General features: G+C 45.5%; 1 protein-coding gene across 2 annotated transcripts; it reads left to right on the plus strand.

The window, feature by feature from the left end:
- The first annotated feature begins 2,741 nt into the window (after positions 1-2,741).
- On the plus strand, positions 2,742-24,587 carry LOC146178406 (uncharacterized). Of its 2 annotated transcripts, XM_084579750.1 has the most exons (9): positions 2,742-2,806; positions 4,715-4,850; positions 8,882-9,033; positions 10,242-10,506; positions 11,409-11,575; positions 15,234-15,325; positions 16,175-16,333; positions 18,469-18,538; positions 24,013-24,587. In XM_084579750.1, exons 2-9 carry the CDS (start codon positions 4,723-4,725, stop codon positions 24,156-24,158), a joined length of 1,179 nt encoding a protein of 392 aa, XP_084435876.1. In that variant the 5' UTR covers positions 2,742-2,806; positions 4,715-4,722; the 3' UTR covers positions 24,159-24,587. The 2 variants fall into 2 exon arrangements, with proteins under 2 accessions (XP_084435876.1, XP_084435877.1); XM_084579751.1 differs by lacking the exon at positions 2,742-2,806 and having other exon boundaries at positions 4,701-4,850.
- The last annotated feature ends 478 nt before the right edge of the window (positions 24,588-25,065 follow it).

Below are 25,065 nucleotides of genomic sequence, written 5' to 3' on the forward strand. Positions count from 1 at the left end.
GAAACAATTGTTATATTGATGACGATGATAGTAGACCGAGGAGAGTTTCATTTTCGGATTCGCCAATGTGTTTTTACTCTTCAAACACACTTCACATTCAAACACACACTTCAAACTTCAAACACACTCTTCAAACTCAAACTCCTCAGTTTGAGTTTGACGATGCTTCTTACTTGCAGAAGCAATGCATTTGTATTGGTTCGCGCATTGCACCGGTTTTAAGCGATTTGTTTTTAGCGTGTATTGACAGTGAAATTTTTTCCCGTCTGGACAAGACTTTCGTTGCAAAATTTTTTAGATATGTTGACTATTTTGTTGTGTTAAAAAGTGTGACGCCTGATGAAAGGGATGATATTGTGCAGAGTGTTTTTAGTGTCTTTCAAAAATGTGGTAAGGGTCCGAGTTTTACTCATGAGGTTCCTAATGAGGGTGGCTTGCGTTACCTTGACCTCAGCATTAGCTTTAGTAGTCGTTCAATATGTTGGACTTACTTCCCTCGTTCAAAAAAGCCAGTTCTTTGTTATAATTCGGCCCATTCAAAAACCATAAAAAGAGAGATAGCTCTGAACTGCCTGAGAGCCGCTCTCCGGAAGTCCTGTGAGCACCAATGGTGAACATGATCGAGTGTTCAGCAGCAGGTCCTCCGTCTGCGTAGCGCTGGCTTCGTTGACAGCATACTCGCGTCTGTCGCTGAGAGCCTTATTAAAGAGCTCCGACAGGGACGCAAGAGAGCAGGCTGCTGTAATGACGGCCTGCAGGGACGTCCCGTGCATGTGCCCTACATGCACAACTTGTCCCATCGCCTCAAAAAGTGCGGCATTCGTGTCGTTTTAACAGCCCCACAAAAGCTGTCTAGGATGTGCCGCATGGTCAACAATGCGTACCAGGCAAAAGCCTGCGCAACGAAACACGCCAGGCGGTTTGTGAACTGCACCATTGGTGTGGTGTATTTAATCCCACTGACCTGTGGCAAGTATTATATTGGGCAAACAGGCCAGTGTCTGAATGAAAGGCTGCGAATTCACCGCACTACAGTCGCAGCTCTGATGGCTGGTGGCCATTTGGCAGCACATTGCCGCAAATGCAGAATAAAAACCGGCAGTTAAGAAGAAAAATGTGTTCCACTTTTTAGCCACACGAGAGTGCTGAGGCGGCTTCATAGGCAGGGTGATATAGGGAGATATTTGAGGCAGGGGATAAGTGCGTGAGCACACCCTCAATAGCCCGCACAAAAAAAAAAGAGAATCTATTTGTCAAAACACTTGCGTGTCAATTTGGTTTAAATTTTTTACTCTGTTATGACAACATGCTTCTTGATAAAGGAAAGGGGGGGCGGGGGGGGGGGGGGCAGTCTCCTGTGCATGCGCCTAATGCGAGTGTATAAATTCTCTTACGTGTGCATTAAACGTCAGTTGAAGTCTAGCGTGCTGTCCCGTCGGTACCTTTTGTCGCTGTCCTTGTGTTTTTCCACGCTAGTTGCAATGTCGCAGTCATTAACGAATAAGACAGTCAGTTATTTCATTCGTCCAGTAGAGTCGATCACACTTGCCTAGAGCGCTCGAGCGGTGGCCTGTGGAGCAAGTAAAGTGAAATGTTGAGACATGCACTAATTATGCTGATAATACGTGTACCGCAGCGGAGCCGCCAAGTCATGCGCGAAACGCCCAGAAACAAGAAAGACAACGCTAGAGCTTTGATCGATTCTGTACATCGATCACTTACAAAGCGAAGGCTGAGCGCTACCTGAAGCAGCGCTGCAAACTGTTACTATCTCAGCACACGATACAATACGCCTAAATAAAATGAAATGTACGTGGTTTGATTAGGATATATGTATATAAAGGAATATCATCGTGCAATAGAGATGGACATATTGGGCGAAAGGTTTACAAGGCTGTACAAGAAACTCTGATATTGGAAAAAAATGACACAGTTGGTTTGCATGCCTACCTGCGCTGCTTCTAGAGATCCAACAGAAACAACAGCAGAAAAGTGAATATGCAGTAGTGACAGGGTGTCACCTTTAATATACCGGCTATCATTACAGCTTTCACTCGCTTGCCACTAGTACGCTTCCACTGAACTTTGCATTTGGCGAAAAGAAACCCGCGTTTACGTTCGTAAAGAAAATGACACTCCAGTGCATGAGCAGAACCTATAATCACCTCTACGAAAGCAATTGAGGTCTGGACTATAGCGCAGTATTTTTGGTGTGCACCAATCTACGCATTAGAAATTCGACAGACACTTTGCATTTGCTGTAATCCAATGAAAACTCCCATTATTGTGTGAACGTATCTCATATTTCGGTGTTGAGTAATTAACGCTCACGCACGGGTAGTGAGCCATACACGACCGCCACCTTGGAAATGGCTGTTCTTAATTCACTCTTGATTTCTACCTCGACAGTTAAAAAAGAACTACAGAACCTTCTCGCAGCACAAACTTTTATGCAGTTTTTTTCGACTGAGTTCCGTCCGTTTTACTGACGACCAGCTGTTGAGACTGCACTTATCTTCTCCTATCTCTGTGGCCCTCTCACAACGCCACCAGGAGCTCACAAATTCCAGGTAGTCGGCACATTCCTGCAGTGGTAGCGAGAGAAGAAGTGCTGACCGGAGCTCGATAAAACTCATGCTCAGCCGTGGCCTTGGCCTCCCCTGGTCTTCGTTCATTGGCTTTTTATCGCGGAAGGCTTTTTATCGCTGTTGATTGTTATCGTGGAAGAAGACTTGACTGTTTGGAGGCGTGCGAGGCACCAAGCTGCGAGGACAGCGGTTTGGAGAAGTCTCCAGGAGACTGCAAAGTATGTAGCACCCTTTCTTAGTATCGATCCCTCTATGGGAACGGCTGCAGTCACTCTAGAGGATTTTCGTGCATGTCAAGTTTTATATGTTTCGCTCTGCTTCCATGCATACCAGTAGCGCTGTCTCCGAGCTGACAGTTCGCCCTTTTTTTGTGAGGCAGCAGACGACGAGGACAAGAGAACAGATGCGCACACAGCGCCTTCTGTATATGCATCTGATTCCTGGCATTCATCTTCCTAGCGTTGCTTAGTCTCAAGAATGCGAACCCGTATCTATATCCGTCCGCCTTGCTTCCATAACCTGAGGAAGTTGCTTTCAGTATCACTGTCTGATTCACATGGGTCTTGACTTCGAGGCACTCGTATCTGCAACAGTTACAGTGGCGTTACTGTCGTCATTATACCCCTGTTACACGGCCAGTCTCAACTATCCTCCATCTCAACGGTTGATCAACTCTCTGAAAGTCGCAGAACTGAACGCTAGTCGGCAGCATTACGTGGCGCCATTTGCGAAACTCAGTTAGACTTTTGATCACGCAATCTTGTCACATACAGTCCATTATGGAAAGAAAATTTGTTATCATTTTATATACAACGTTGACGTATTTTAGTGCTGCAGTACTACTATCCATATTCTCGCAAAAACGTCTGAAGCCGATTTGACCTTTGACCTTTCCGTAATGCTTCAGGTATCCACAGAAACAAAAGACCGATACTGCGTCTTTCCTATCGTCTAAACCATATAGAACGCACGTGAACTTCGATGCGTTTAACGAAACGCTGGTTGTGTCCGATAAGGGTCACGATGTGCCGTGTGAAGCAGCAGCAAAGCTCAGGCTTTCGCATTTCTCTACTGCAGATTCTGCAGTGCTTTCGGAACTTTTAGTGCTGCAGCAGACATGAAATGTGTGGTCTGGAAGAATGGCCGCCTGATTAACACAGCAAAGTAACGTTTAATAATTGAGACATAGCAAATACAATGCAGTCAAAACGCCCTGCTGCGGCTGCACAATATTCAGTGATTAACCGAGTTAATTAAATCGTCTGTATTTTTCACTCTTTTCTGAAGCTCAATTTGTGGACAAGGCCTGCGCTGCTTATGCTGAACGTTTTATGGCCTCGCCGCTCAAAGTCAGAGCTAATCTGTAGACGTAAATTTTGGTTTCACTATATATGTTCTTCAAGAGGTTAAGCATACAGTTCACTTGCTGCATAGTTCGTATTAATCGCTAAACCTTTGAAAATGGAAAGAACAACAAACTTTTAATATCACAGTCAGTCATCAAAACCCGACTTTTAATTTTTTCTGAAATGATAGACTATGCCTCTTGTGCTAGAACTGCACTTGTCTGGAATATTTGAAATGAACAAGTTTTGAAACATAACTGTCGTTGCGTTCTAAATATGGCTACCATTAGAAATTCTTGATGAATTTGTGATTCGGTTTGGTTTGGTTTATGGAGTTTAGTCGTTTAGCATCCAACTCTTGGCATGAGAGGCGCCTAGTCTTCGAAAATTTCGACCTGGAGTCTTTTCAACGAGCACTGACATCGCCTCAGTCAACGCGGGCGTCTTTCTTTTCGACTCCATCGAAAAACTGCCGCCGCGGCCAGGATTCGATCCCGCACTTGGGCACGGCAGTTAAGCGCGCTAACCACTGATCCACCGCGGAGGGGCTGGTGAAGTTGTGAATTTAATATTCCTAGTTATAAAGCGCGCATGGCGTAAACGGTTACTTGGAATCTTAAAAAAACAAAACATTCAGTATTCTAAGACTAGCTATCTTAGGCATTTTCTTCTGTTTTTCTCTTTTACGTTGTTTCGACAAGTTTTTATTTTGCACAGCCTAGAAATCTGAGAGACCTTTCTTTAGTTAAGGAATATCTGTAGGTGTTATTTCGGGGACAGAACCACAGATGGCGGACACCCTGACGGACATGCAACGCCTCGGCGAGGCCAAGATGGAAGCCAGCACCAAGACCTACATCTCCATTGGGGCTGGCGAAGGGCAGACTTTTAGGGAGAACACCGAGGCTTTCAAAAGGTGAGTCTTTGCATTCTGACAAATAGAAATAACATGCAATGTGTATGTCCAGGATGGCTTTTGAGTTTGCAACTAAAATTTGAGCATGATTTTGAGGGAAGTAGCCCTGTTTTGATTTAAGCAGAATGTAACAAACATTCTGAGACTGCAGTGAGTGATTGAGAGTCCATGTGTGAATGAGTGAATGCGTGCGCGAGTAAGTGAGCGTGAGTGAGTGAGTGAGCGTGAGTGAATGCGTGCGCGAGTAAGTGAGCGTGAGTGAGTGAGCGAGCGTGAGTGAGTGAGTGAGTGAGTGAGTGAGTGAGTGAGTGAGTGAGTGAGTGAGTGAGTGAGTGAGTGAGTGAGTGAGTGAGTGAGTGAGTGAGTGAGTGAGTGAGTGAGTGAGTGAGTGAGTCGGTCGGCCAGTCAAAAATGATGATTCAACATGAGGGTGTGCGATAGCGCGCTCCACAACCTGAGAGAGAGAATAAGTGCAGTCAGTGCATCATACGATCTAGAGCACCGAAGCAGTGGTTGCTTTATTTTTTTTTTTAAATAATCAAAAAGAAGGAAAAGAGTATTGCCGGCCGCGGCAACTGCTATCTAAAAAACTGAAGCACTTGAGCTGCGGCCGGCGGGAAGGAAAAGGGGATAGGGTGAGGGTAACGAGGGGAAGTAGAGAGGGGAGCGATAGGAGGAAAGGACAGGGGGAGCTTTGTACATTATTTACAAAGTAAAGACGGTCGTGCTGGCTGGGAATTTACGTGGCTTAAAGAAGGATATGTCTGATGCGAAATTGTTGTGTTGGATGTTCAGCTACGGCATGTCGAGAGACAAGAAATATATTGGTGCAGCTCTATTTTGCTCACATCGAAAAATAGCTTTCATGAGAGTGACGGTACGAGGAATTTGAGCCACGTCACGAAGGCTAAGAAAGGCATGGATGGATGAATGGAAAAACTTCATTTCGTCAGACAGCATGTGCAGATTGTTCCGTGTTACCCATAGCTGACGGCAACCCGGGTGGTCCACTCCACGGCTTTCAAGACTATGGAAGTCACGCCGACAACGTTTGAAATATTCCATTGTTTCTATCACTCTTGAAGAGTAATACAAATGGGCAACGACTACTTAAATATATATGATCTTGAAAGGTCCATTTTCCTTCTCGCGGCTATGAAATGCGGATCTGTTGCTTTTAATAAAAAGGAACGATACTTATTCAAAACAAGCTGGATGCCAGCGAGGAAGCAACAGGCAAAAGTTTTGAGAAGGCTGAGGTGTTTGACAAGCAAGGTCACTTCATTTTGGGCTCCGCAGCCATTTCTCAAGGATTCATGGAATACATCATGCTGCGCCTGAAAGGTATGACGACATAGCGTTAACGCGTGCCTTCCGTGCCCCGCGGGTCTTTGCATTTTACCTACAGATATGGAAACCGTTATCAGTGCCCCTCTACTGGAGCTGCATTCCCCGATTTTATCGATGTCTGTATGCATGAAGCCTTTGCAAACCTAAACCGAGGCCCTTGGGTCCAGACACGCTGCTCGTAGGCCACTCAGGTACGTTCGCGCGGATTGGTTAGAGTTGGCATTATTAAGGCGAAAACCTTTAAGCTCTCATCGTTGTCAGCGGGAGCTGTCGGCAGAGGCTGTCGGCAGATAATGTCACGCTTTCGAGAGCGAAAGTTAAAAATTTTCCGACGATTACGTTACTTCCTAATGCGAAATTTGGGCGCAGCTCATCAGCTGTTTCACCTTCTGCGGAGTGTCGCGAGGATGCGTCCGCTCGCGTCGGGATCCCGATGCCGAAGAGACGGCTTTGCCTCGCGTGCGCAAGGACGAGGCCTTCCTCGGCGTTCGCGCTGGCGCCATCTCTTAGTAGTTAACTGCCACGGGGGAAAGTCGACTTTAAAAGGGATGATGGGAGGTCGCTCCCAACATGCTTCAGCAGCATATATGCCTTTAAAGACATGAAAACATCACCTCCTCAGAGCCTGTTAGCTTAGAAATGCTGTTCTCTGTAGTAGCGTAAATACTAAGTGGCCCGATTTGTAGGTTAAAAGGCTTATGAACGGCGTGCAAGCCACTGATGAAGAAGAATTCATCGGTGTCCCGAGAAAGATCATGTGTTGGCTATCATGGCTTTACACAGAACTTCTATCGCTGCCACCAGCCCGCATATCATGTGATGCCCCACCCATGCCTTTTGTACACGCTCGTTTGTTACAGGAATTCAAACGGGCATACCAATAAAACCACCAAAATATACTCTATGCTACTTTTGACCACACTGGACTGTCACATAAATGCACCGAAAAAGAGGGTGATTATTTGGTCGAAAATAATGTTCGCAGAAAAATAACAGCAAGTACTTTCATTCTTAAACAAACACCAAAAACGGCCACTGCATTTTCAAAATGTACACAAAAGGGAGAAGTCAAACCTCGAAGCACATCACACGTGCTCCGGGTAGGAGGAAATGCTGTAATCAGTCTGTGATAATACTGGCTGATGAGAAAGCCTATGAGCGGTGCGTTCTGATGGCGACCGCCTTTCTTTTCTCATAAGTGCCGTGACAGGATCCTGTGAACGGAAGGTGTGAACAAAATGTGTGAGTAGATGTGACGTCATATTTTGTGACGTAATACCCAGGAACAAATATCTATAGATTTGAAGACAAGTCCTTAAACCTCAGGATAAATTTTTCTAAATCCAGAGACAGATTCCCTAAACCTAGAGAGAACAAGTAGACCTAAGACAATTTGTACTTAGGTAGCCATTACGTTAAGTAGGCCCGGGATTGTGACCATTATTTGCGAGGGCACTGAACAATCGTGTCACTGAGAACAGAAACACGCCATCTATATTACCTGATTGGCTGGTGCGGATGCTTTTTTGAAGGTGAGGTCTTGTCCAGCAGCATGCCAGTCGACTCGTTTCCCACTTTCATTCGGAAAAGAAAGAACTGAGAGTTAGAACTTAGAGAAGAAAAGAGTCAACATAATTCGGTCTGTGTATTGCCGGCGATGCCCACAATGAGCCTTGTTGCAGATGTTGCGCAGCTTGGGAAGTGTAGACCAGGACGCATCTCTTACTGGGATGAAATACAGCTGCTTCAGAAGAGTAGAGAGTTGGGCTTGTTTATTTACAATCACGGTGGAAACAGCGCTAACACAGGACGCAGCCTGTGTTGTGTTCGTGTTCCGCCCTGTTTTCACCATGACATCTGCTTCACTTAAAGAAGTGTTGAAATTCTGATGTCAGTACACCGTGATATTTGAAGGTTCGTGAATAAGTAACCGAATAAAAAGAGACCTACAATGCCGATATTCGGATAAATACGAATGTTTTTGAAAAAGAAGAAATAACGAAAAACGTCAATTCGTAAAAAAAAAAAAAGAAAATTGGCAGTGGCTTAGCTCTGCTATGCTTGGATATACGTAGCGTAAAGGTACGGTTATGCTTGGTTGAGGTTGTTTCGGCCGCACGTTTCACATTGGCTCGATCGCTCTTCCACTGCTCGACGGCCAGCTGCCAGGCGACAACCTCGGGATCGGAATAATTTAAATTTTCCAATCTTCTGCGCCGTTTGGCAGCGGCTCGACTCTCCTTAGCTTCCATGTCGAGCGCGATCGTCTTTTCTCCGCCGAGCGCATTATACACACGCGGCGCACCCTCCTCGCGCATGCGCAGTAGCGCGCGGTGCAACTGTCGTAAACACAGTTCCGGCTAAAGGTCACGCGTCGGAGAGGAGCGCACTCCGGCGGCGGCGAGGAGCGCGCACCGGCTGTGGCGAGGAGGCGACGCACCTGCACCTCTCGTGACGTGACGCGGCTCTCGCGCATGCGCATAACGGGCGGTGCACACTCATGCGAAACTCGGCTCTGATCCGCGTAGTGTAACTTTAAGCTACAAAAAATCAACTAAATAGAGTCAGTAAATAAAGTATGACAGCGAAATTTCATACAGGCATTTGCAACCTTCCAGAAGCTGGTCACGATGTAAAGCCACCTCTACAGGTCCTCCATTCATATACTGCGGTTTATGCAGGCTTCGCTTCAGGCCACGGATTCTCGTAGATGTGGAGAGCGTTAACACCTCCACCAAGGTCTTGGGAAATGCCATTTCTTTCCCGGTTGGATTATCGCCAACGTGTTGCCAGAAGCTTACGCATTCCGTCGGAGAGATTGGCACGGCTCAAGGTAGGCTTTGCAGATTTATTTATTTATCTATATATTTATTTATTTACTTATTACACTACCCTCAGGGTCCAGGGTATTACAGAGGGGGTGGGAATTACATAATCAATACAGATTCAAACAGTGTACAAGAATGACAACTGTAATAAAAGAACACAAGACAAGTCAAACGGTGAAATGCGTACCAGCCTCAGGAACGAAAATTGCTACAGTCACGTAAAAATGGTTATAAACGGCAGACATGTGACAGAGTGTCTTCAATAGATGGAACGGAGGGGGAAGGCGGTTCTACTCTACACGCGTCTTGGGCAAAAAGGAATAAAAAAGGAAATTGGTTTGTCAACAAGGAAGGAAAAAAATTAGCTGTGGTTTAGCTTGTGGTTAAACATGGAGTTACACGAGAGCTATCTGCATGGCTACGCTTAGCTTCGGCTTGAAAGTAAAGACATGGATTTTGCACACAGGCGTTTACTCTATAATTTCAGCTTTATTTATGCCATAGTAGACACTTTTCATCACTAAAGTGCTTTGAGGCGAAAGCTTCTATCGCGCGGTGGTCTGAAGCCGTCCACTAATCAGCGGGCTAGCTCAGAGATTGCAGCTTTGAGTTGATGACTGCTAGCTCGTCTTAAACAGTTTTCTTAGGTCATTATTTAATACGTGAGTACTATGTTGCAGATTTCTGGAAAAATAAAGCAAGGCTAACCTTGACTGCGGCTATGAACATGAACCTCTTACTCCGCGGTTCCACACCCGTCAAAGGTGGTCGGTATGAAGAATGAAAACACCAGCAAAAAAAAAAAAAAAAAAGAAATAACTCGCGCATTGTCACAGTCGCCTCTAAACCGTGCTCTCGAAAAGATTGTGTTGCGGACAATTACGTTGTTGCTCTCTCGCCACAGCATCGCAGCAAAACAAAAAAGACTTCCATGCTTCGAGAATTTCTCGCTTGTCGCATGCGTTACCTTGCCTTGCTCTTTGTACCCTGCCTGATCCAGTCACAAATGCCTCCCTCGATGCTCGCCATCATGCGAGCACCGTTCACGAGGCAGCCGTGGTGTACTACGGGTCCTTCAATATCTGCACTTGCTTGACTTGAGTCGTGACTATAGCAATAACAAAAACAGTAACCTTGAAGCTATATTCACCTATATTATATCCCAAGCGTCGTAATTCGGAACGTTTTGCACTCCGACTGTTGTCTAGCGCAGCGGCACAGGAAGCCGGCACGGTGATGATCCTGAGCTCCTTGAGCACCGTGTCCTTGGAAGACGTGAGGGCCAGCTCCCCAGACTGTGTCCTCTGGCAACAAGTGTACATCTTCCAGGACAGATTTCTCACCGAGTCCTTGGTCAAGAGGGCCGCTTTGCATGGTTACTCCGCTATCGTGGTCACAGTGGACTCGCCTGTTCAGGGCGATATCGTCGGGCGTGTCGACAGGGTCATCTTCCACAACCGCCTTCCAGAAGGCCTCAGGTCAGTCTTTTTCTTGTTACTGAAACCTTGATGGTGTTTAAAGAAGAGAATAACTTCAAAAAAAGCTCCGCAACCTTTCTGAATGCTCCGCCTAAACTGTTTAATGCAAGTGGCAGGGATGATCTTCATTTCATTCACGCTTCGCCGACGTTCTCTCGCCTTGAGAAGCCCATCTCGCAGGCCCCCAGACCACAGGCCTAGATCACTTGACTACAAGTGATGCGTACCCAGCGATCAGCGGGGGATCCCACGGAAGCACTCATTTCTCTGTACCGTGATGATACCCACGCGACCTCTTTATGATTGCCACTTAATGTCGCGCTATGGCAGACAGCATTTGCAGTAGCAACTGAAACAAAAAAAATATTACCTCAGTTCACTGAATGTTTTACCGAATGTTTCAGTGAATGTTTTACTCCCGAAGCCACAACTTCGATTAAGAAATGCAGAAATCCGGAGTGTTCTAGAGAAATTTCCTCCCCACTCTTTTAAGAATGACAAATCTGCGAGCAAGTTATTGTCTGCGGCGTAATCTCACACACACACACAAAAAAAAAGAAATTTAAACGCTCTATGCATCTGATTTTATTTGTGCCCATTTAAAGTCCGGCTATCTTGAACTAAACATTAATGTTTGCTTAGTCAAAGCTTGGCACATCTTGGGAAAAGGAAATTCCAAACATTTTGGTGAGCCCTGCTCGTTCCTACGCTCCTAAACTTGCCTTACGTTTAAATGAATATTGCAGCAAATACCTATCCCCCCCCCCCTCTCCCTCTTGAATGAACCCGCCTCTCCGTGTTTATACTTTAATGGCTTATATATCTGAATAATGATTATGGTATTCACGCGACTAAACTACTCATCTCCCAGCTTGTAACATGTGTTTCCGATGTGTGCGCAGTTACGCCAACCTGGAAGCTTCCTTTAGAGATCACGTGCCTGTTGAGGGATTCGACTATGGCGTGAACTGGCCTGGCATGAACGTTTCGCCAAGGGCCACTTTGAAAGAGATCGAATGGCTACGCAGCCTCTCGGAGTTGCCCATTGTCGTCAAGGGCGTCCTTACTGGTGAGCTCTGGCTTCCTACCGAGAAAGATAACTGTGCGTTAAGCCACCGTATGAACGTGCGGTCTTATTAAAAGCAGAGACCACGGGACTTGCTTGGGGCCGTGTACATTACATCACCAGCGCTTCTCAGCTTTCGGGGGCAACGAAGACCACTCAAGTGCTAGATGAAAGTTCCAACAGGATTGCAACTTGACTCTGGCAGAAACATACCTTGATTATGCTCCTTAAATGAGTCTGGTCGTGCCAACATGACACACCGCCTGAGCCAAGAGATTGAGCCGGTTTCGAAACGTTCGGCAAAATAAAAGAGAATCGGTTGGTGATATACTTCTACAGTTACATTTAGATGCAACCAGATGAACTTACGTCTAAAATGTTCTCGTTTAAGAAAAGAGGTAACAACTGCAAAAACAGGGTTAGTGGTCGAAGACATCCCACTGATTGCAGGAATAAGGCTTGGGTTGTATTTCGCTATATAGTGTTCATATTACTCCTAACAAGCAGTCATGCTTAAAGGGAGAGTCTATTGACTTTTAGAAAACAAAATCTCTTCTTTGTTCATCTCCAAATTAACGAGTGCCCGGCTATGAAGCTGATCAATACGGCAGCAATATTTAAAACCTACTTTTTCTATATGACAGTCTCGATTTCTCAGCTGTACTACGCGTCTGCAAACACTGACGTTACGGACACGACATGGAGTTAGTATAGTAACTTTATACAGCTGTATGAACACAACTACTGCCGCGCCGCATAAGGCACGTGCAGGAGGTGTCATTAACTAAGATACACAGGTTTTGTTAAAGCTATACCTCATTACCAAAATATATTTTGAAATAGAATAAAATGAATAAATAAACTAAATAAACCTGCCGAACTTTACCGAAGATACCAACAACCGTTTTTGCTTATAGAAACGCTGCTGAGGATAGCGCCGGCTACAAGTATGGCCGCGTCTTCGGTTGTGCAGTTTTCTGCTTTGAACGCACTTTAAAACCGATGTATGGAAGATTCAAGTATAAAGGTAGCTGTAATTTGTTGAAAGAGGGAAAAAATTAGGCTGCCTTAAGCTGATATAATCACAAATACCTATTTATATCATATCATATCCTGTCATATCATATCATATTATATCATATATGACGCTGCTGCATAGCTGTAAAATGTAGTATATTCACTTCAGACGCTCCAAACAGATGAAATAATATTAGAAACGAAAGGACACAGTATGTCGTCACCATCTGCTAAAAACCTTACTTTGTGAGCAATATAGAATACAAAATTCATAACTGCAAGTTATTTCCTCAAAGCCTTTCCTGCTTAATATATTAGAATTGAGTACACGCTCCAACTGCCTAGTCAATTGTTTGCTGGTGCCTTAACGTAAGATGTCTTGCACAGTTTTTCCTTAAAGGGCAATTACCTCGAGGAGTTCATCACTATTAAGAAATCAGAATTCCATCACATACTTTAAAGTCTCCTCTTTGCGGTACAAAACAAAGTTATTCAAAATACCGTCTATATATAGTTTAAAAGAGCAGTACGATGAAACCGAAAGCATGTTTCGGCCAACCTATGATGTCGCTACATACCAAGCTATGATGTCACAAGAGCGGCCGCAAAAACAATTGTTCGCAGATTAATCGTTAATTAATTCAACTGGCGATTATAAGTGACAGCTGGGGTCAATCTTTCCGACTAATGGCATGAATTGGCAGTATTTAGAATTTATTTGTGCTGTCACAAAATGTTGCATCGCTGCGAAATTTGGTAGAAGTGAAGAGAGACACTTATTTCCAACGTGGCATATACCTACTCCTCGCTAGTGACACACAGACATTAATATAGCTTGAAGAGCAAAATATTCTATTATGACCATATAAAAGCTCACCTTAACATTTTATGTCTTAATAAATCCTTACATTAAGTTTGCTATTCCCGTTGCGAAGAAGCCAAAGCTGCAGTGTAACAGCACCTGATACCTTTTACAGAGAGCAGTTCCGCTGTCGTCAACAGGTGGCGTCACTAGAATGGTCGCCATTTCTGGCCTTCGGAGCGCATCGGTGGTCAGTGCGGAGAGCTGCTGCGCAGCTTATGTAAGAATGCCGACTGGCTTTCTAACACCGCTGCTTTGGTGCGGGTGTCCTTTGTCTTGTCGAAGCAATTTGTGGGGAAGTAGAGCTAATGACCCTGTGGTTTATTAGCGAAAAAATAGGCGACACTTTTACATATGGTGCAGATCACGGCGTAGGCCGCCGTTTTTCTCTGACGCGATTTGATGTTTCTGGGAGACGAGAGCTCCTGTGAGTTGTGGGGAAAGGACTATCAAAAACCTCACTCACCAGCTCAATTAGCTGCAGGAATACGAGAACGACCCTGATGTTTTCACCGGAGTTGTATATTGCGTCTTTGCACTCCTGCCGCGTTATTGAAAAGTATCTTGGTGACTATTAGTGTCTGTGCATTCATAATGAATTTATTGTGCTGAGAGGGAAGGTCACCATGTGCATGCCTGTGAACCTGCATTCATGCTTACTTCAGGCAAGCACTGATACAATATATGTAATAATTGCTGCTTTTATATAACTATAAAGCACGAATCAATGGTGAATTTTAACATGATAAGATTTTCATATCTCCGCTTATTCGGGCTCGCTACATCTTGGGGCGCTGAACTCCGGTGAAGTTAACAGTCTTGCTTTCACCCGAGCTCAGGAGAACGTCGCTGAGAGCCTGATGTAGCCTTTGAGCAGCGTAAGAGTCTTTTTGGAGCCAGGACGTTTACGGGAGGTGAAATAGCATCTGGGCAATAGTTGAGGGATTAGATTCGCGTCCGTATTCAGTAGTAAGTATTGCGCCCAATGCTGAACGGTGAGCATTCCTAACACGCCTCAAACAGCGCGGTCTGAACACGTTTTCACCATTTAGGCAAAAAATAAAAAATGAAGGTTTCAGGTGATAGTCGGCTTATAATCTGTTTACTTTGACGGTACGCTATGTTGTTCTCAAGAAGCTCTAGGAATAGAAATGATTTAAGAAAAAAGCTCGCCAACCGCGGACGGGTTAATTTGTCGACAATTTCTACCCAATGTGGGCATTTAGATGACGCAGTAAATGAGCTAGATGACTATATAAAGATTTTGTAGCACCTGAACATACTATGCGCATTTATATGAAGTTATATGAAGTTTATATGAAGTGCAACTTGTTGTCCCCAGCGATAGTGGGTACGTAGCACCTTGCAGCCGGGCGCCAGCGCGCCGGCAGCCGTCGAAACCAGAAGGCCAGAAGACTGACGATGCGGAAGGGTCAAGTGACCAAATATGACAGCGCCTATGCTTTCACGCTGTAAAGTGTTTATACACCCATTCACCACATTTTAAAAAGAGAAGGATCTTCCAGGTCCATGAACAGCATGGCCATACCAAAAGCTAATTGGTAGCAATTATTATCGGTTCATCGATGCATATGGCTGGTCTTCATGCTCATGGGACAAAACTTGGACGTAATCTTGTACTGGCGGCGTCGCTGAGCTTTGAGCAACCACAGGCGTGTTTCCAATGCGATGCTGATGCCAAGGCAGGAAAGCCTGTCCGATGTGGCCATTATTCTAATAGGTTTGCAAAAACACTGACAGTTGTTGCTGTTCTATTCGCAGCCGAGGCTGCACTGGCGGCGCATCGGCACGGCGCTGCTGCTGTCATCGTGTCGAACCATGGAGGACGACAGCTGGACGGAACTCTGGCCACGGTACGCGCTATTGGTTGCTTCCCCTCTTAATAGATGATTAGCACGAAGAGAGGAACGACGGAAGTAATGAGAAGCGGTGAGAAATTACTATTATAAAAGATTGTAATATATTTTGTTTTATTGTTGTTCTGGCATCACTACGAAGTGTTATTGATTCCTCGTTGTTCTGTTTTTATTTTCAATACTAGTAGCCTTATGATACAGCGTTTTTCGACTGGAAACATCAACAAAGAAAATTCCAAACAGAAGCGCGATATCACTTATGCCACGGGAACGACATTCACAAAGAATTCACACATATAAATAATATAGAAACGTTGACGCAGAAACACAGGATTGAAAGGCTTTTCGCCATACATCGGAAATACGTTTTAAAATGGCTTTAGTCTGAAAACAAGCTAGGCGCGTATAACTATTTTCTTTAACGCGTGGTTATCCAAATAAATGGAATCCTTTACTTATCTGTGCCAACACCTAAAGGCATATAGTTGCTTTGTCACACGTTCCTCTATAGAAGCATGACGTTTCACTTAGTGATTGCTATGGATTGGACGCAATTATTTCATTCATTAAAGTCCGAAAACCTTTACATTTGTCGCCTTGTATGTTTGTATAGTGCCTATAGTGTTTCAGTGAAACCATGAATATTTCTCGATTTCAGACAGCTTTTGGAAAGTGATAGCTTAAGACTTACATATTGAAGAAACTTGAGGAATAAGGTAAATGCGCCGCTATTATCTTCTATCATTCACTGTGCAGAGGAGATACGATGCAGATGAGCGGTAGGAGCAAGCAAGAAAAATGTTTGATTATGCGCGGTAGGGTAAGCAGGAAACTTGTTACACGCAGATTGACGCTCTGCCCGAGGTGGTGGCCGCCGTGGGCGACCGCATGGAGGTGTACCTGGACGGAGGAGTGCGATCCGGGGCCGATGTTGTCAAGGCGCTTTCGCTCGGCGCGCGAGCCGTGTTTGTGGGAAGGCCCGCACTTTGGGGGCTAGCCTATGACGTATGCGCATCTTCTTCTTGGCCAGCAGTCAGAGTCCTCTTGCTCTTGTTCAACTTCTTGGACACTATTGTGTTACTGGTGTTGCACACCAGATTACTGCTACTGAGTAAACATTACCCGGAAAAAATTGTGGTTTAACTCTGGTTAACCATATTTGAATTGCGGAAGCTTCTTTTGCCTGCTACATTATTACCCATTAACGCCCTATCAGTGTAGGGTGCTACATAATTGGGGACACTTAAGCTCATCCTTTAAGGGTATGACGCGAGAGCATAAGCTACCAGCCCACATATAAAGTCCGCTTTAACCAAGCCGTATGGACGTATACCAGCGTGTCGTAGGGGTAACGAGAATGCAAACGGTTCTGCAGGCTGATTCTGATATCACCCTCCCATATGAAAGGAGTGACCCGAGTTGGCAGCTCCTGCCCGTGGCATAGGGGTAACATGAACTCAAATGTCATGGCAGGCTGATTTTTTATGAGGAGACCGTAGCTACGCCTCTTCACGACGTAGCTGCGGCCACCCGAGGTCTTGAATACCTACCGCAGTGTAGTTTTCGATACAAAATCATCTTCAATCAATCAATCAATCAATCAATCAATCAATCAATCAATCAATCAATTAATCAATCAATCAATCAATCAATCGATCAATATCGTGAAGCGGACACGTAAAGATGCGCTCACAGTGGCCAATAAAAAGTGATCGGGGCACAGATACCACACTTCCCAAACAGGTATAAGCAGCGATTGCCCTCCTTCATTACATACTAGACGAAAAAGCTTTTACTGCGAAAGCAATACTACTCTAGATTTCGAGCATTCAGCGTAGCGCACCCGGTAGCCACGTCTTACCCACGTGGCGCTGTGACGTCACACCCCACGTGACACTAGGGTGTGTGCTGGCAGGAGCTGCCAACTTGGGTCTCTTCTTTCACATGGGACGGTTATGTCAGAATCAGCCTGCTAGGACCCTGGCATTCAAGTTACCCCTATATGCCACTAAGGCACGTTCACACGGCTTGGTTAAAGCGGGGCTTTATTTGTAAGTTGAGGAAGAAGAAAAGCTGAAGAAGAACGCTCGGACATCCGCAGCTAATGCTTTTGCTCAATGTTTGGTTCAGAAGCGTTGAACCCTTGTAATTTTTTGATCACCATGTCATCGCCATCTTCAGATAAAATGTAGTCATCACCGCGAAGGCGTTCAGTCGTCGCCTGACATGCGAAATAATTCCTCCACTGGCTTGCGTTTTCTTACGACAGCATTCAGTATACAGTGTAGCGGTGGGCGACATGTATTGTCGCTATGGTGAACTGTGCAGAAAGTGTCTAGTCTGTAAAAAAAAAAAAAAGGAAGAGACATTACAAGCGTTCAATTAAATGTGAAGTTTTGTGTTTGCTTCGACCACTTATGGAAATAAAAAAAAAAAATTAATAGGCGAGCAGTGCGTGTCCGGACGGAGCGCAGCTCCTGTCGAAATGAAAACAGATGAAAGACGGCTCTCCCTATTGAGTAAAAGTAGATGCTGTGGATATCAAGATTGTTAATAAAATTGAAGGCAACTTTTTGAAGACTCCTCTTATTAAAAAATATTTAGCCGAAAATTCCGCACCTGGGTGTTTATCCTAACAAATTTATGAGCTGAATTTTGGCTGTATGTCATAAAAGTTTACTGTAACTGTAAATATATCAACAGATATCTACTCGGGGCGCTCGTAGTTTTCTGCTAGATGTAGAGAAAGCTACTCATTGGATTTCTGTGCCGCAGCATTACTACTGGGTGCGAGCACAGAACAAACTGTAAAGCAAGTTTCTGCCACGCCTGCAGTTTACTAAAGTATTCCCGACAAATATTCATAACAGTATCACAATATTCCCCCTCTGCCTCGCAAATTAAAGTGACGTCACAAGAAGCTGGAATTCAAGTTTCTTAGAAATGGATCGAAGAACTAGAAAATTCTTTTTTTCTTCTCTCTCTTGAAAACAAGTATTAGATACAACAGCGTGACTGCCGAAAGGAATACAAGAAAGGTAGTAAATCCAACAATAGAGCACACGATTCTCTTCATGTACTCTAAATAGGGTGCCTCACTAATAATGTTTCCCATGTTATGCGCTATTTTCGCTTTCTAGGGCAAACAAGGCGTCCTCAAGGTATTGAACATCCTTAAAGAAGAATTGGAGCGCACCATCCGGCTGCTGGGTGAGGGTCTTTTTGTGAATTGCTGTCCAAGATGCATACTATATTTGTTGCTCTTAGGTGACACCTGAATGTTGATTCCCCCAGTTTCTCGAGAGATGCATCATATCATTTCAAGTCTATAGAAATAAAGTTAAGTTATAAAGGCGAATATATCTTCCACCACAAAATAAACTTGACAAAAGGCATGAAGTAATCTGGCGCCAGTTCCAGTCGCGAGCTTTCTTTAGCCTGCCTTAATTAGTACAGATGTACCCAACACAATACACCTCAAATTGTAAAGAATGCGGCGAGATAGCCTGATACGATCACATATAATGCAGCTGCAAAAAAGCGCCGCCACCGGCGGACCTACTACCAGTCCCTTCTCTAGAGCGGTCGGAGGCTATCCTGGCCAGCGTAGACTCATTGACGAAAGTTCGATTTACTGAGTGGGCTCATAAGATCGCCGAGAGCCACGGAATCGAAGATCTAAGTGTAGTACCCACATATCGTTCAATACTGACAATAAATGTTTTCCAATCCAAAATCCATCCTGGCGTGTTCTGACGTGCCAGAGCAATTGCGCGGTGAGCCTCTGTAGGCAACCATGACGCGCAGGCCACTTTTTTAATTTCATTGTTATTTTTAGTTTTATTTTATTTTTGTATCCCACTAATTACCATGGACTATAATTGGGTTTGTATTTGTTATTAACTACCATCATTATTATCGTTTTTACATACCCTTCTAATGCTTTTATTAGTAATTGGTTTACAGGAAATAAAAGGCGCAGTATCTGTCACACTCTCGGTGGAGCCTGAATAATATTGTTATTTGGCAGGAGGCGTTCACACCACGTAAAATACTGATGCACTCACATCGAGCGAGACAGAAGCACAGGGCACACTGGACGTCAAAACACAGACCGCTGAGTAGGATTCGGGCTCCGAGGACGCGCAACCTGCACACTCACTTTGTCTCCCCCATCTTTGATAGCTCGACCGTACCATGGCCCCCGGGCGCAGAAGCGCCGTCGCGGTGCTGCTTAGCGAGTGTCAGAATACGGGAGATTGTAGGCCTTAAGGCGCGAGATGTGGACAACATTTGGATGTACGGTACGGAAAGAGCACTTGGGGAAGGCAGGTGCAATCTTCTTAGGTGGCATCCGTGACTTGGCGCAGCACACGATACGGGCCCACAGCGAAAAATACGCTTTTCCGAGAGCCCAATACAGCGAGTATGCACCAAAAGAGCTACACAGGGGACTAAGTAAGAAGGAGCTGTCGAGCTTGGGAGGCTTGTAAGCGGGAACGGGCAACTTGGCGAGCATGATCGGCACGGGCAATGGCTTCACAGGCGTATTCATAATATGGGGGACCAGTGGCCGAAACAATGTGTCAAGCGGCAATTGAGGCTCACGGCTGTAAAAGAGGTAAAACGGAGAATAGCCGGCAGTGTCGTGACGGGACGAATTATATTCCAATGGGACTTATGGGAGGGCGACGTGCCAGTCACGGTGATCAAAGGAGACGTACATTGCGAGCATGTCAGTAAGAGTGCGATTGAGCCGCTCATTGAGGCCGTTTGTTTGTGGGTGGGTAAGCGGTGGTCAACTTTCTTTAGTTGATCATACGCGAAGAATATCGCCCACAACTACTCAAAGGAAGGTGCGGCCACGGTAAGTGAGCAGTTGGCGGTGAGCTCCATAAAGAATGAGGTCGTGAAGAAGAAAGTCGGGGACAATGAGCCGCAGTACTCGTGGGGAGTGCGTGCGTTATCACGTACCGGGTCGCATAATATGTGGCGAATGCAACCTATCTATTGAGAGAAGTGGACTCAGGATACGGTCCGAGAAGGTCCAAGCTTACACGGTAGAACGGCTCCGGAGGTATACCAATGGACAGAAGAAAGCCAGCGGGAGGGGATGCAGGCCGCTTGCGACGCTGACGCTCTTCGCAAGCACCAACGCAACTGCGCACTCAGCGGTATAGAGGACAGTTGAGAAGAACCGACGACAGATGCGGTCGTAGGTGCGAGTAATATCCAGATGGCCAGCTGTCGGGAGATCATGGAGTTCGTGGAAAACGACTGTTAGTAAGTGCTTAGGGACGACTAAGAGAAGGTCAGGAGCAGTTGGCTCAAGAGTCCGGCGGTATAAAATGCCGTCAAAGAGAGCAAAGGGTTGTGTGAAGGGTCGGTTTAGGCGGACGTTAGGCGGTAAATGATGGAAATGAGCTCCGCATCCTAACGCTGTTCTTCGCCAGTAGTTGTAAACGGAGACATAGTGAACAGGTCAATGGCGCATGCGCTTTGTGGGAATAATAGTATGAGCAACGCGGTAACGACAGGCAGTCGGCCCCTTTGCGAAACCGGCCGGACTTGCATATCAGAGCGCAGTCAAATTCTTGGAGCCGTAGCGCCCAACGCCCGAGGCGACTAATGAGATTATTTAGAGAAGAAAGCGAGCCCAGTGCGTGATGATCGATGACTACTGTGAATGGCCTGCCGTATAGGTAGCGTCGAAATTTTCCAACCGCCCAGACGAGGGCCGAGCACTCTCCTTCGGTAATGGAGTACTTTTCTGAAGACGGCAGAAGGCGGCTGGCATATAAATTTACACAATGAGTTCCGGATTGGCGTTGGGAAAGCATGGCTCCAACGCCTTGGCCACTGACACCAGTACAAATTTCTGTAGGAGCTGACACATCAAAGTGTGTCAAGACTTGGGCGGTGGTAAGCTTTCTTACAAGCTGGGCAAATGCTTGGCCTTGAGAGAGCCCCCCCCCCCCCCCCCCCCCCCCCCCCCCAGAAAAAACTTGCCTCCTTTTTAAGATCCGTGAGCTGGTGAGCAATGTCGGCAAAATCTTAAATGAACCGACGAAAGTAGGAACAATGACCCAGAAAACTTCGGACGTCATTGCTCGAATGGGGCCCCGGGAAGTCCTTCACAGCTTGGATCTTGTCTGGATCGGGACGAACCACCGCAGCATTTTGAAGAGCTGGCATGACGGAAGAGTGACACAACTTCGGAGAGGTCTGTCATGTGGGACGAAACCATGGGTGAAAACGCAATGACATCATCTAAGTAACACAGGAAAGTGGACCCTTTAAATCCTTGCAGCAAGGAGTCCATCATGCGTTCGAATGTGGCTGAGGTGTTACATAAGCCGAAAGCCTAACTTAAACCAATATAGCCCATTCGAAGTGACAAACGCAGTCTTCTAATGGTCCTGGTCATCCACTGCAATTTTCCAATAGCCAGATCGCAGATCAATGGAGCAGGAGAATTTGACTGCGTAGAAGCAATCCAGGGCATCCTCAATTCCAAGAAGTGGATAGACATCATGTTTTAGTGATCGTATTCAGGTGACGGAATCCACACAGAAGCGTCACGAGCCATCTTTCTTCTTGACCAGGCCAACGGGCGAAGCGCAGGGACGGTGAGATGGGTCAATAATGTTCTTAATAATAATAATAATAATAATAATAATAATAATAATAATAATAATAATAATAATAATAATAATAATAATAATAATAATAATAATAATAATAATAATAATAATAATAATAATAATAATAATTGGTTCACAGGAAGGGAAAGGTGCAGTATTGATCACACTTGCTGGACACCTGACCTGCGCCGTAAGAGAAGGGAGGGAGATGGGAGTGAAAGTGGAAATACAGAAAGGGGAGCCGTAGTGGAGGGCTACGGACGTCAAAACACACCCGTGATCAGGAGCCGGCCCAGCCCTTGTAACAAGTATTTCGCGGCTCCACCAAATAAATTTTCACCATCACCACCGCTGAGTAGGATTTGGGCCCCGAGCACGCACCAATCGCACACACACTTCACCTTTCTCATATTGATGACTCTACCGTTGCAGTAGAAAAAAAAAAAGGCAGTGGCTTAGCTCTGTATGCCAGGATATACGTAGCGTGAGCTTGCTCTTCCCTTGTCTCTCTCTCGCTAGACACACCCCGTAGAACGCTTAAGCTACGTCTTTAAGAGTGGAACGCAGCAGCCTTTTTCCCTGTCTTTCCCGGCACGCGTCTTCCTCGGCAAGAGGACGCCCATTTCCGATGGAAATAAAAGTTGTGCAACCAACCAACCCCTTCTTTCATTCATGCTACAAAAGCCGGTGTGCAAGCGCCGGTCAGCGAACACCGGTGGTTTACGAACGCGTGCAGAAATGTAGAAATATCAAGGATTAGGCCCTTACCCGAGGTCTTACATTCGGGAATAAAGGAATCGAGCCCCCCCCCCCCCCCCCCCCCCTCCCCTACAGGCTGGGGAGTGCTTGCTCTCCTTCCGTGATATTTCCTACACTTCTACATGTCCAATACCCACACCAATTCTCCACCGCATGCAGACTTTGCGAAAAACCTTGAGATTTCCTACACATCCTTCTTACTGGCCCCACCTTTCCTCATCCCCTAACGCCGAATGCCGCAGTCTTACTGGGAGGCTATTATGACCAGCACTTCTAATCAAGACCAGCACAGAATCCTCTCCAGTGTCATTATAAGGACTGCACTCCAAGGAATTTCCTTTGCGTTTCAGGGATGTCTCCTCACAGTGAGGGGGCACCCAAGTGCCATGCAGGGGCTTCACCCCCTCTATTTGTATATGTGGCAATAAATGTTCGCGTCTTAAGGGAAGGAAGGTGGGAGTGAAAGCGGGAAGAGAGAAGGGGATGCCGTAGTGGAGGGCTCCGGAGCAATTGCGACCACTTAGGGACCTTTAATGTGCACTGATACTGCAGAGCACACGGACGCATCTTCGTTTCGCCTTCACCGAAACGCAGCCGCCAGTGGTCGGGATCAACTCCGGGTACTTCGGCGCAGTAGTCGGGCGTCTTAACCACTGCGCCACCGCGGCGGGGCGATCACACAGAAGACTGCATTGCCCCTCCATCAGAACGCAGCCGCCGAGGTCGGGTTCGAACCCGGGCACACTGGTTCATTAATCGCTTCCTGCTAAGTTTCTGTTCGCGCCCCTCCTGATGCAAGTAAGTGTTTAGCCTTAAAAGAAACTGATTCCTAGGGACAGAAAACACCACCCATGGGCTCATCGTAAGGACAATATTTTTCCTTGCACAACGAACAGAAAGCGTTTGCTTCTAGACTAAAGAACAAGAAAAAACGTTTCTGAGATGATCCAAGGTGTACTGCTTATCTCTGTCTGTATTTGGTCCAGTTACGTATTTTTATACTCATAGCTCATATTATAGATGAGCTAAACAAAACAGTTTGCTCGAATTGCTGAATATATGCGGGTACTTTCAATCCGGTAAAATATTTGCGGCACTCTTTTACTATACCGTCTACAACTTAGCCACGAGAAAACAGTGCTAGCAGTTTATTGTGTAAGTAAGCGGTTTTGCAAAACCCTTTAATGCGTCTTGGCTAACAGCTACCTACCGTGGGGACAATGACTTAATATATATAGGACTGTAGCTTACACGTGATCTCAATCTGTCATTTCTTTATAGGTTGCCCTGATGTTAACGACCTCCGGGAAGAATTCGTCGCCCACGAGGAGCATTACTTCCGGCCTTTTCGGGCAGCTCTGGGGTGGCAACGATACTGGAAGAATGGATGCAAGCTGGAAGAGGGAAATGCGAGGCGCCTTAAATAAAATAAGCGAAAAAAGAAGAAAGTGCTCTATAAGAGGGGTCTTTCCAGATTATGAGCAGCAGGATTTTCGTTGTTGAATATTGTCAATACCTTACAACTGAGGGACCCAAAGAGCTTAATGCAACAAAATATATAAAAATGAATAGCCGTTATAACAAAAAATGAGCCCATCTACAAGGTGCATACCTATGGCAATCACGAAGTTAAGCCAGAAAATAAGTAGTGAAGGCAGTTTCACTGAAAATTGAAAAAAAAAAAACGCGATCTAGTAAAGTAAAACAAACCCAAAAAAAAAAAAAGTCAGAGTAAAGCGGAAACAGACGGACGATGAACCTTTCTTTGTATGGGCATCATTCCCAAAAAAGGACGAATACGTGCCTCACGTTCCTTATTTGTTGACCATCAGCCAACAAATAACTGTGCGTAGGATATCAGAAATGGCATGAGACACCTTCAAGAATTTGAATAAAACTTGAGCGGGGGGAAAGTGTGTGCCAAGGTGGTTCCTAAAGCGTTGAATGACGACCACAAGAACAACACAGCAGTGTTCGCGAGTGATATTTTGGAACTTGCGCAATTTGAGCCGCATTCTAGTGCAATATCATTGCCGGCTACGAAACATGGTTACTCAGTACGACCCTGAGACGAAGCACCGACGCTAAGAATAGGACACTGCGTTATACCCACTCCCCAAGATGCAGCGATCCAAAAGTGAAAATGACGTTCATTTGCCTTTTTTACACCAATGGTGAGGTTCATAAAAAATCGTACTCCAAGGGCAGTGAATGCTGCCTAGTAAGTGGATGTGACAAGATAGATTGAGAATGGTATTGAGAACGAGAAGAGAAAGAGAGATTGAGAACGAGAAATCCGACCAGCTAAAAGTGTATAATAAAGCATAACTGTGT

This window comes from Amblyomma maculatum, chromosome 9 (genome assembly GCF_055883805.1).
Source record: "Amblyomma maculatum isolate TAMU_Amacu chromosome 9, ASM5588380v1, whole genome shotgun sequence".
Taxonomy (NCBI): Eukaryota; Metazoa; Arthropoda; class Arachnida; order Ixodida; family Ixodidae; genus Amblyomma; species Amblyomma maculatum.